The 13,313-nt window shown below is 36.3% G+C and overlaps 1 protein-coding gene across 1 annotated transcript; it reads right to left on the bottom strand.

Moving 5' to 3' along the window:
* LOC109839590 (serine carboxypeptidase-like 34) lies at positions 4,676–11,000 on the bottom strand. The gene is made up of 9 exons (XM_020408079.1): positions 10,640–11,000; positions 7,853–7,960; positions 6,849–6,944; positions 6,681–6,773; positions 6,221–6,603; positions 5,751–5,887; positions 5,533–5,625; positions 5,184–5,289; positions 4,676–5,091 (listed from the first exon to the last, which is right to left on the bottom strand). The coding sequence occupies exons 1-9, from the start codon at positions 10,908–10,910 to the stop codon at positions 4,942–4,944; spliced, it is 1,437 nt and encodes a 478-aa protein (XP_020263668.1). The 5' UTR covers positions 10,911–11,000; the 3' UTR covers positions 4,676–4,941.

Raw genomic sequence — 13,313 nt, 5'->3', positions numbered from 1 at the left:
GGATGAAGATCTTACATTCACAGGAAAAGCTAACTGGGATCGACTCCGTGGAAGTCGGGGTTTGTAAAGACTGCATCTTTGGGAAGTAAAAGAGGGTTAGTTTCCAGAAGGGTGAAAGGCCACCTAAGGTTCAGAAGCTAGAGTTGATTCATACAGATGTATGGGGTCCAGCTAGTGTGTCTTCTTTTGACGGTTTGAGATACTATATCACCTTTATCGACGATCACTCAAGAAAGATGTGGGTTTACTTCATGAAGCACAAGTCAGAGGTATTCGGAGTCTTCAAGAAGTGGAAGGCCATGATGGAGAACGAGACAGATCTGAAGGTGAAGTGTCTGAGATAAGACAATAGTGAAAAATACGAGTTGGAGGAGTTTAAGAGGTTCTGTGCTACAAATGATATTCGTTTAGAGAGGACTACTCCAGGGACGCCGTAGTAGAATGACATTACAGAGAGGATGAACAGAACCTTGACGGAGCGTGCCAGGAGCATGCGATTACATACAAGTCTGCCTAAGATATTTTGGACAGATGCGGTGCATACGGTAGTTTACCTTATTAATCACGGGCCATCAGTTCCATTGGATTTTAGGATTCCAGAGGAGGTTTGGAGTGAAAAGAAGATAAATCTCTCACACTTATGGGTATTTGATTGCGTGGCTTATGTTCATATCAGTGACCATGTCAGGGACAAGCTAGAAGCTAAGTCACAAAAATGAACATTCATTAGATATGATATTGATGAGTTCGGGTATCATCTTTGGGATGGGAAAAACAGGAAGATCATCAAAAGCAAGGACGCGATATTCAATGAGGAGGTGATGTACAAGAACAGAAAAAATACCAAGGATAGCCAAAGCAGTGGGAGCATCACTTCGGATGCAGGTGGATCCGAGTACATGGATTTAGAGGAACTTCCAGATAGGGGTGATGATGTTTGTACTGACCAAAGAACGGAGGAGACTCCAGGTATAGAAGAAACTACCTAGGGCGTGGATCTTAGGAGATCATCCAGGGTACCCAAACCAAATCCCAGATATCTTTCATCTCTTGATTACTTATTATTGACAGATAGAGGTGAATCGGAGTGCTATGAAGAGGCAATGCAAGTGAGTGAATCTCAACAGTGGGAGCATGCGATGCAGAAGGAGATGGATTCTCTATTCACTAATGAAACATGGGAGTTAGCCCAGCTACCTGCACAGAAGAAGGTCTTACATAACAAATGGGTCTACCGGATCAAGCAGGAGAGTGATGGAAGCAAGATATTCAAAGCCATATTAGTAGTGAATGGGTTTTAACAGCGGGAAGGAGTGGACTACACGAAGATATTTTCCCCTGTTATGAAGCTCACAACCATCAGAGTGGTGTTGAGTTTAGTAGCTGCAGAAGACCTCTTTCTTGAGCAATTAGATGTGAAGACTACCTTTCTTCATGGTGACTTGGATGAAAAAATTTACATGAAGCAACCTATTGGCTTCATTGAAGAAGGAAAGGAAAAGATTGTGTGCAAGCTCAAGAAGAGCTTATATGGTTTGAAACAGGCTCCGAGACAATGGTACAAGAAGTTTGATAACTTCATGCAAAACAATGGCTACAGAAGATACAATTCGGATCATTGCTGTTATTTCAAAAGGTTCAAGTCCAGCTTTATTATCTTGTTATTATATATTGATGACATGTTGATAGCAGGACCGTGTTTAGAAGATATAAACAGTTTGAAGAAGCAGCTAGCAAAAAATTTTGTAATGAAAGATCTGGGTGCAGCAAAATAGATTCTAGGGATGCGAATCAGTAGGGATGAAGCTGAAGGGACGTTGAGATTGAGCCAAGCTGAATACATTAAGAAGGTACTTCAGAGGTTCAATATGCAGAATGCTAAAGTTGTTAGCACGCCCCTTGGAAGTCAGTTCAAGCTATCTGGGGATCAATCACCTAAGACAGATGCAGATAAAGAGCATATGAGCAGGGTACTATATTCTTCGGACATTAGGAGTCTCATGTACGTGATGGTTTTCTAGCAATCCAGGGAAACATCATTGGGAGGCCGTGAAGTAGATATTGCAGTACTTGAGGGGAACAACGAACAAACCACTATGTTTCAAGAGGAAGGAGTTGGTGCTACAGGGATACGTGGATGCGAACTTCGTCGGTGATCATGATACGAGGCGAAGCACCACGGGATATGTTTATATCTTAGCGTCGACAGCAGTGAGCTGGGTCTCACGTCTGCAGAAGATTGTAACTTTTTCTACAACCGAAGCTAAGTATGTCACGGTGACCGAAGCAAGCAAGGAAATAATCTGGTTGAACGGGTGCTTAGAAGAGTTGGATCTGAAGCAAGGGAGAGGAGTTCTTTATTGTGATAGTCAGAACGCTATACATCTTGTCAAGAATCCAGTATATCATGCCAGAACGAAGCACATCGACGTCAAATATAATTTTATACGTTCGCTAGTTGAAGACGTAAAGTTACACTTAATGAAGATTTTGGGGAGTCAAAATCCGGCGGACATGTCACCATTGAGAAACTGGAGTTGTGCGCAACTTCAGTTGGCCTTCACGAGTAGTAGACGAAGGCGGAGCCACACTACGAGGATTGGCGAGATCGCCAGGATATTGATGATTGAAAAAATGATTTTTCCGGGGAGGAGAAAATACTTGCGAAGAAGGGAGAGCTTGGGTGAACTCGTTGATGTCACTTTGGTCTCCAAGTACGGGATTGTTAGTCTAAAGTGTAGACCCAAAGTTGAAGCCGAAGCTAGAATCAAAACGAGGGAGAAAATCGAGAAAAACAGGAGGAGGCCTGTACGGTCGACCACAAACGTGCACAGAAGCTGACAAGAGGCTGGAGCTGAAGGTGGTCGACCGCAAACGTGCACAGAAGCTGACAAGAGGCTGGAGCTGAAGGCGGTCGACCGCGGCGGTCGACCACGCTAACCCTGTAGGGATTTTTGGTCTCGGGAATCAATTCGGTCGACCGTGACGGTCGACCGCACCAACACTGTAATGTGTTCTACTCTCGGGAAAGTGGTTCGATCGACCGTCGTGGTCGACCGTGATACCTGTGCGGTCGACCGTCATGGTCAACCGCGTCAAACAGTTTCCTAAACTGTTTTGGATTCTGTTTCTTTCAGGACTCTATATATACCTAAACGTTTTTAGGGATGAGATACACACGAAAAAAGAGAGTTTTTTGACAGCAGAAAAAGAGAGAATCTCAGAGAGAGAAAATCCTAGTTTGAGAGCTTGTATTTCTTCTTCAATTAATCAAAAGAATTGTGTGGTGTGGCTCCCGAGGACGTAGGCACGTTGCCGAACCTCGTTAAATCTGTGTGTTCGTCTTCTTTATTATTTCTGCAAGTTTTTGATCTTTACTTGAGGTGAATTTCCCTACTTTCCTACTTTCAACACAAGGTCCGGAAGGGCAAATATTCGATTTGATTGTTTCGAATCCCCAACAGTGATTGTATGTTGCATGACATCCAATCATACCAAAACCCCAAAATGGAGCGGTCAAGAGGTAAGACCGTATTTATTCATAACATGACTCCATACATCTCTCTCGCAAAACAACACTCCAATAGAAGATGCTCGGTAGAATTGCAAAATATGCGAATTGCCATTCTTCGCCCAATCCATTGGAGATTAACTCCCGGGAAAAACAAAACTGATGATATAAATTAGTTTTCTAGGCGTGAATAAGCATTTTGGAAGCTTACGCGCATCCTTTTTTCCTTTATGCGCGTGATATGATGACGGCATACATATATATGCAGCCGATATATGAAAGAGACGGGAGAGCCAAAGCTCTCAACAGGCAATCAAAATCAACAAAGATGTAAACAACAGAGAAGATTCACATTAGAACTTTGCTTTCGTATTGTAGATAGAGAGTGACACAATCTTAGCTAGTGGATGGTGGTGGTCCAATTTTGATCATGCGGCAATAATTCTCATCCACATTTTGACGGTATTCTCATCACGAAGAGTTCCAGTCCATGGCGTGCGAGCACCACAGCATGTTGATTTTTCTGAAGGTGAGGTAGTCTTCAGTTCATCTCGCGATCGTGACAGTCAAAGTTCACTGCTAAGCTGGAAAATCGATAACGCCCACATGCTTATTGAAATTTTATCTACTGACATAATGAAATGTATATCTATTGTATCAATGTATTATATTAGTTTTACGGTCCGTAATGCTATGTTGTTGTTTTTTCTATTTTTCTCCGGCTGATCAGAGCTTGAAATAAAATCATATTTACCTGTTCAAAAAGAAAAAAATTCCTGAAATCAAGTATCATCCGTTTGTTTGATAATGTTGACAGGAAGAAATTCAGGAGGATACGCTGGATATTTTTGCAAGTCATCTTTTGTTTCCTTTACAATTATTTTGTTCCTTTCGCAATTGAGAATTTTTGTTCCATCAATTATTTCATTGTGCCTAACTTGGATAAAACTTCAGAGGTTTTAATTGAATTGCTAAAGGAATGTTCTTCCTAATGATATCCACATATAAGTAGGCAACAACAACATTGATTGAAAATTTGAGCTTAATTTGAAGAGGACAGTCAAATATCAGGACTAGTACAAAAATGAATCTAATTCAAAATTCCACGTGTAACAAGAACAAGAGATTACCACATATTGCCCGGGTCATTGGAACAGAAACCTGTAATTCTTTAATTCTCATTTATTAACCTGATAACTCTCCAATTAGATACGTATCAAATGAAGTGTACACTTGAGCTATTTAGTCTCATCCCCTCACAACACAATGCAACTGCTGGAGACTCTAAATCAAGAATCAGACTTTTCAAATATATAAATGGAGAATGGCTTGCACCACTTCCCAATAGTCTCTCTATTTGTAAACAATGGCAGTCGAAAAACAAAAGTATAAATCGAGTTATTTCCGAATTTACTAGGAAAAACTACTAGCTAAAATGAGGACGCGGGCAATTGCTTATTCGCTAAGAAATGGCTTATAAGCTGCCTTGCTTGCTTAGGAGTAAATGTCGGCACTTGGTGTCCAGCTCCACGAATAGTCACAAATGTCAGCCCATCAAAAATTATCGTCCATCCTCCGACCTATTAATGAAAAAAAACATGAACATAATGAATTATAAAAATTGAAAGCGAAATATAAATTTGAATGCAAGTTTGTGGAACTAAGGTTATACCTGTTTGTTATTATACCATGGTTTCCATTCTTGAATGGTCTTGAGGCCTAGCTTGTTCAATGTTAGTCTTGTTGAGGTTACTGGAATTCTTCCATCAGTGTCTCCGCTGTAAAGACAAGAAATGAAGAGACATTTTCATTAAAACATAGATTTTCATAGGCTCAAGAGGTTTCCGATATGATCAAGTTATTATTATGACTTAATTTCATCAATATGAAAAAGTGAATTTCCTCATATTTTGATCTAGTCCTTTTCTCAAGAAAAGCTAGTCTAATGTTTCATAACATTTCAAAGTCATTTATTCAAAAGAATCGAAGGGGGATGAATTTAACTTCTAAAATGCTTTTACCTATAAACCCAAACTCGAAGCCCGCCCTTGATGAGCTTCTGAATAATTGGTAGCATAGAGGCCGGCGCATCATGCCATTTTTCAATTGCATTACTGTAACAAAAGAATAACAGCATAGTGTAGCACTACAAAAAATAAAATAAAAACTTGTAGGGAACATTTTCAGTTTTAAAAAGATCATATACACACATCATTAAAGACTGTTTCAGAAATTATACCTGCAATGCGTCCAGTTGTACTTGATTCCCGTTACATTTGCATGTAGAGCTTCTTGCACATCTCGCCTATTCAAATAGGCATTCGTGTAGTCTGATAAACAGGGATCGTAACCTGCTGGCTTATGATGCCAAGCTCTCTGTCATAAGAGACAAAATTTTCAACAATATTTCAAATTTCATGGAAGACAGTCTTTTTTTTGTTTTCGGGTGTTTTTCTACATAATCTGATCAAACTTTAGCCAACTAAAACATTCTCATGTGAGTTGTTTGTATGAGATTTGAAGAATGCGCACCTTTAACTATGACTTAGAAACCTGAAAGCCTGAAAGGTTGAGAATGCCTTATGCTAAGTTTAAAAAAATACCCAAAAATTACCAGTGTTTGTGAAATTTACCCCAAATACTGTTATAATCTCAAATTTGAAATGTTTGCCTATGAAAACTGAAACTTTTGAGCGTGTGAAAACTTACAAATTTAGAAAAGAGCTTAGGTGCAACACCCTCAATCATCGTAGACCTTCTAGAAGTCGACGAACTATTCTGCTCAACACAATCCGGAGAGTACAAGCTGTACATGTCAATAAGATCATACACTGCAAAATACTCATTCAAAGCACTATCACAAGGTTTTGTGACAGGATCTTGGCTAAAATTGCAAGTATTCTTGATATCATGATAAACTTTATCAGATATCACAGCATGATCCCACGCATAGTCGATCATCCCAGTTTGATCAGTATCGTCGTCCATTAGAGCATTTCCTATCATGAAACCCTTCAAATTTATGTAGGCGTCCTTTGTGGTCTCTTTGTTCGCATCGAATATTTTCTCAGCGAGTTGAGGAACATAATGCCCTGAAAAATCAAAGTAAGAGAAAAATTATAATTTTCTCTAGTTTGATAATAACAGACTTGTGTATGCAAAATTTGACCTGCATAACTTTCTCCTGCAATGTAGAAGTCATGGGATTTGAATTGGGGGAACCTCTTAAACCAATTGACAAGGAATTGGTAAGAATCATGCGCTGTAAAGATTAATTAGAGGTTAGTGAAGGATTCATATGATAAACATTGAATACAATATACTAGAAATAACGTACCGGTAATGTTATCTCCAAGCTGCTGCAGATCGGAGCTTGTATTTGTATAGGAGAAACCGACACCAACCGGTGACTCCACGAATAATAAATTGGCCTCTGAAAATGAGAAAAAATCATTAAAAATTTATATTGTCAGAGTTTCAATTAGCAATTTTTATTAAATTTTTTTAATAAAAGCATTCTCATTCTTTTTTACGCAAGGATTACATAATAACTTTATTCAGCTGATCAGCTAAATTTATTCATCAAAGCAAGAATTGACATCAAAACAGGAAGTGAGAGGCTGAAAGATTGTGAATAAGCAAAACCCAAGTTCAAGGCAAGCTACTAGTATGAATATGTTTAAAGAAATCTTCTACCCTATAAGGCAATTAGTTCACTAATTCATTTGAGAAAAGGTAGATATTTCCCTTTAAAAACTTGTGCTCAAGCTCTAGATCAGACCTCATTTTAATTCTTGGGTGACTTTATAAAGCTAATCTTTTTTTCATTTCAGAACAGATTTCAACCTCATTTTAAGATTGAAAGCAACATATATAGGTGGGTGTCTGATGCATGTACCCCTGATTGAACGCAGGATATCAAGGACCACTCATCTCTTTATGTTGCGCCATGCAGAATTTCTGCTGTCCATAACTTTTGTTTTTGCTAATTCTATCATGAACATGTAATATTGTCTGTTAATACTATAATTTTTATAATGTTCTTATGCTCAACTGTCTTAAAAGCCCCTCTAACCATTAAACCAAAACTCGGAAGTTGTGATGAGGGTTCAAGTTCATATCGTTGTTTTGACTCGATCTTTGACCCTCGAAGAAAGAGAAATTAAAAAAAAAACAAATTTAGTGTAAAATAGTCGAAAACTTTACACTTTTAGAGGATCTTATCTGCCAAAATAAAACTAGAGGAGCAGTAAGTTCGAGAAAAAGACACTACAGGGGGTCTATCGCAATTAATCCTATAATAAAATAAATCAAAAAAATATTTAATTTCTATAAACTTACCTTTGTTCCAAGAGTTCTTATTGAACTTGAGTTCAGGCACACCTTTCTGTGTCAGAAAGGGTCCTAGCTCCTCTGCCTCTCCGTACCCAATAGAAGAACATCCAGGGCCTATGTAACCAAAACAAACTCAACATTTATTAAGAAATTAAACTTTATAGGGTTATAAAAAAAAACAAAGTGTGAAAAGATGGCAGAGGCTCAATCATTAAGCCATCCGTCGAATTGGGAACTGACCGTATGAGATCCTATGGGATCACAGACTGGCAGATGGTGACCCATACTCACAAGCCATTCATTTTTTTACAGTATAAACTTGTAAATATGGTATTAAAAAAAAAGGAACAATGCTCTCTAAACTGCTAGAGGCCCAAAGTGTCCAAAAGTCATTTGCGTAAATTTCTAAAAATTATCATGAACTGTTAGCGGTTTTACGCGAAAACACGACAAAATATTTTTATTACACAAATTATCGTAAAATATTTTTATTACGATTATTGTCAGATATTTTCCTGCAGATCTGAAAGTCTAGTAATTTTATGAAACTGCCTCGGTTTTCGTCATGCTGATGTATTCAACGAGTCCGTAACCTTATTAACTGAAACGATAAAGGGGAATTGCTTTAACCGTTGCAACTTGTTCTGTCTTTATTTCTCTCTTTCGTCGCTATACAGGAATAAGAATGTGGTCACTTTTGCAATTTGGCAAAAGTAACATTTTGATGGTTGAACCGATGGTCCCCTTATCAAACAACCGTCCTTGTCTTTTTCCATCATTAAATCCATGTTTAGTCTTTAGTAGTTAGTCAGAATTATTATCAGGGTAACCCCACATTATCATCATCAATCACAATCAGTGTTCATCAATTTATTTTGCAACTTGTTTGTTGAAAAGTAATTCAAAGATCTAGATGAAAAGCTGTACAACAGATATCTTTGCATTCTAAAGCATTTCTTAATCAGAAGAAACCCAGAGAACTTCATGAAGTCAGAGGTCAAAACAGAAAGCTTTGAGTGGATTTTAGACAAAATATTGATAATTAATTATAAGAATTTGATGATCCCTAGAAGGATATTGGACTTGCAAGGGGACAAACATATATCCCACTCGATATAATAAGTTACTGGCAGGAAATAAAGGATATGTTGATATGTGCACGTAACTGCTAAAAATTAATAAAATATAAGTGGGGTTTTCCTATTAAAAAAAAAACTTAAAATGGCAGATAACCTTCTTGTCTATACATTGATATCCTCGATTCATTCATTAGAATTTGCACCTTTTTTTTCAATTCCTGAGGGATACTATGTGCAATTTATCGAGAGATGCTAAGTGCTTGATAAATGAGTTAATTGAGTTTCTTACATACATATAAGGGGGTTATTTGCAATTTACCATTTTAAAAATTAAAACGGAAAGAAAAAGAATTTAATACATTAATGGAAGAAGATATGATCTGATTTTCACAAAGATTTATTGAAGAAAAAAATAGTAATTATCATACGAATATAAAAAAAAGAGGCGCCCAGTGCACGAGGCTTCCACCATTGTGAGCTCTAGATAGGATCAGATGCACCCAGCCTTACACCCCCGCTTTGTGGAGAGGTTGTTTCCGAGATTCGAACCCGTGACCTCCAGGTCACAAGGCAGCAACCTAACCGTTGCACCAATGCTCCCCTCTAAAAGTTATCATACGAATATCCACCATGAAAATTGACTAAAAGCTGTTTTATTTTTTTTTCTTTTGAAATGACTAAAAGCCTCATTAAAGTTAGAGTCAATTATATACATCAATGAAAATGAAATTGCAGCCTAGACATTGATTATTTGGACAATATTATTGTTGACCAGTCGATATATGAGATGCATGTGCAAAAAGAAATGTCAGCATCATATATGTTCCAAAATAAAGCCTAATTTAATAAAAATAGTAATCCAGAACATATGACCAATTTTTTGTATATTTGCATCAAAGTTAGAATCTTCGATTTGATCGTTTATGATGTTACATATTTTTACTATAGAAAGAAAATAATAATAATAATAATAAAATTTCTACACGAGAAAATATTAGATAACAAAGATTTAGTTAAATGTCTAAACTTTAAACATGTGATAAGAGTTGAGGATTAAAATTTTATATTAGACCGAAATCTGGATTGGAACATTAATATTTCTTTTATCCGCTTTAAATATATGGCCGAGGAGATTTGAACTATGTTACTGTCGTACCATATTAATAGCCACGAACAAATTTTTGATTTAAACCCATTCCAATTTTTTATATTACAAACCGACCGACTCTTTTTTATTTAGCGGAATCGACCCACTTCTCGGCCACGTCAGCAACGTGGCCGAGAAGTGGGTCGATTCCGCTAAATAAAAAGAGAGTCGGTCGATTCCGGTAAAAAAAAGTTGAAATGAGTTTAAAACAAAAATTTGTTCTAATAGCCACTCTGAAGTTACTTTTATATTCTGACAAATGCATCCTCTTAATGAAAATTTGTGACCTTGCTTTTCTAGTAATACTGTTCATTTCACCCCTTATCTACAATTGGATATCCTCTCTCCTCCAAACCAAAAATACAACAAAACAATTTTTAATAAAACTACATAGAGAACCAAATGTATTCTCTTATTTAATGAAAAATTATTATCATGTTTTTCATGCTTTTCTAGTATATACTACTCTCTCTCTCTCTCTCCAGCAAACTAAAAATACAACAAGATTATTTTTAATAAAATTTCATAGAGGACCGAAAAAAAACACAACAAATTAAATGGACGCACCTCCATTTAGCCAAAGGAGAAGAGGCTTCTTCTCGACATGACGAGTAGCCTCAAAGAACCAGTAGAACAGTGCTCTCCCGTGGCTCTCATTAACCGTAACGTAACCCGAGTACTGCCGGAAGTTGACCAGGGGTTGACCGGGCAGTCCGACGACGAGGTCGGCCTCCTGCTGAGCTAAAACACCTCTCTCTACAACTCCAGACTCAACGGCGAAGACAGAAGAGAAGAGAAGCAGAAGGAGGAGGGGAGGGAAGAAAGAAGTAGGAGCCATTAATGATGATTTTTTTTTTTTTTTTGGAGATTAATTTATAGAGAGAGGTTGGAAGAGCAAGGAGAGGCTTGATCCGTTTCTTTTGGTTAGTCTTCCTTATATAAGGGGGTTTGAGGGAGAGGGAAAAGATAGTTAAATTAACAAGGTGACTTTGGAGATAAGTTAGGGGAGTTTTGGGCCATAATTTGACTCCCCTCTCACTATTCCTGCATAGTGTACAAGAAGTTTACGAGTATGAAGATGCAACTATTATAGATTCAAATTTTAAATTTAGGTTTTTTTTTTTAAAAAATTGGAAATATATATGGACAAATTTTGAAAACCAAGGTACCCGTTTTCAAACTTATTCATAAAAAACGGACTCTTTGAAACTTATTTGCCAAAAACGACCTAGTTTCAGCCAACTGGCTGAAACTGGGTTGCTTTTGGCAAATTAGTTTCAAAGATGTCGTTTTTTATAATTATTTTTGGAAATGGGTTGCTTTTCAAAATTTGTCCAATATATATGGTTGGATGTGATATTGTAATACTGATGGACCACCTAGTGGAAAAACTTCAAATGACTTCGAAGTATATATAAAGAAAACAATTTTTTTGTCATGGAAATTTTGAGGGGTTTGATTTTGATAGGAGAAGCACATGTTTAAGGGTGTATTCGGGGGCCAAATATAGTTTCAAGTAATGTTGTTGCAACAATCTCCAATTTCAATGCATAAACGACGCTTCTATATATGTTTTAGCTTATTAATTCCAACAATCTTTGGTGGGTTTTTTTAATGTTTTTTTATATTTTTTAAAAATTTTTAAAAATCCCCATAAATCATAAAATATACATAAAAATTACAGAAAATAACATAAAATTTTTTAATAACTTGAAATGAGATAAATTACAAGTACAAAAAAATTATAAAAATAAAAGATGATAAAAATAAATTCTTTATTAATAATCAGTAAATCCTTTACAAGTATAAATTTATTTCGGAATTCGTCGCATCACAATAGATGAGTACATCCCAACTAGGTTAGCACCTACTCACATATATCACTCTCATTTGTAACTTTTTCTGAAATAATTCATTACAAATTTAAAGCTAAAAAATAAAAATTACAATTTGATGAATATTATCTAATATTTATACTTATCTGCTAGTCCTTGTTGGCCTTCTTGTTTTGATGATGATTTACAAACAATTTACTACTAATATTATTTGTCTAGTGTTTGCGTTTTCTTATTTATTGTAGACAAACAATATGTTGGAGGATGAATGGAATCGAGCATTCACGATCATATCAAATGGAGGTTGGCGGAATAGTGGTTGAAGCTAATGCAATTCAAGTTGAAGATCCAAGTTTAAGATTCATCCGCAGAGTGTACCAAGTCAAACTTATTGAAGATCAAGATTGCTTGGGTAACTTAGTTTAGGTGTTTATATTATGTGTGTTAAGTACTTTAAGCTCAATTATCTATACACACACATTTATTGGTTTCTTCGTGTATATATATATAATTAGAAAACATATTTTTGTTTCATACTTATATGCATATATATGATTTCATCAATATCAATTCTATTTAGTTCAATGAAATCATGTTTTAGTGCATTATATGTGTATTTTGATAAAATACTACATTCATTGTTTATAGACTTCATAACAATAGTTTACATCTTTCTTCAAGTCTATAAAATCATTTTGTAAAGTTTCAAAACATGGTTTAGTCTAAATATCAAAATTCATATGTTTACATTTTCGTGTTTTGAACTATTTTGCAAAATGATGATATTTCTTATTTGAAAAGTCCTTTTAGAAAACCAGTTTTTATAGCATGTGTATTATCATGTCTACAATCATTTCCCAAAGTTTTATATTTTTTTGAATTTATTTGATATTTTTAAATAGTATTTTAAAATCAGATAAACAGTTTTCAGACCTGATTTCATGTGTCAGTTCGCGGTCGACCACCACGGTCGACCGCCATGAGTTCAGAAACTCATTATATGTTTTTATGGCTCCCCCTCGACCGTGACGGTCGACCGTAGCCGCGGTCGACCGTCGCTTGTCCAGAGCCATAGTCCTGTTTCTTTGTTGCTCGCGGTCGACCGCCACACTGTCTTTTCAGACTCCAATGGCTATTTTCTGCAACAGCTGTTTGGGGTTTTTTTGGTCTTTTGTTTGGGGTTTTTGGCTGAGGTCTTTAGAGGCTATAAATACCCCATTGATCTCAGTTCTCAACATGATCCAAGAAATATTTTAACAAGTTTTAAAAGAGTTTAAGTTTGGTTTTAAGTTTGTTTAAGAGTTTGGTTTGTGAAGAATTCCACAAGAGGAAGTGGAGATCAATTCATTGAGCTTCAATCCATCTCTCTCTCTCTTATCATCTAGAGAAGTTTTTCTAAACTCAAT

Source organism: Asparagus officinalis, chromosome 4, assembly GCF_001876935.1.
Source record: "Asparagus officinalis chromosome 4, Aspof.V1, whole genome shotgun sequence".
Taxonomy (NCBI): Eukaryota; Viridiplantae; Streptophyta; class Magnoliopsida; order Asparagales; family Asparagaceae; genus Asparagus; species Asparagus officinalis.
This window is presented reverse-complemented; position numbering and strand designations above follow the sequence as displayed.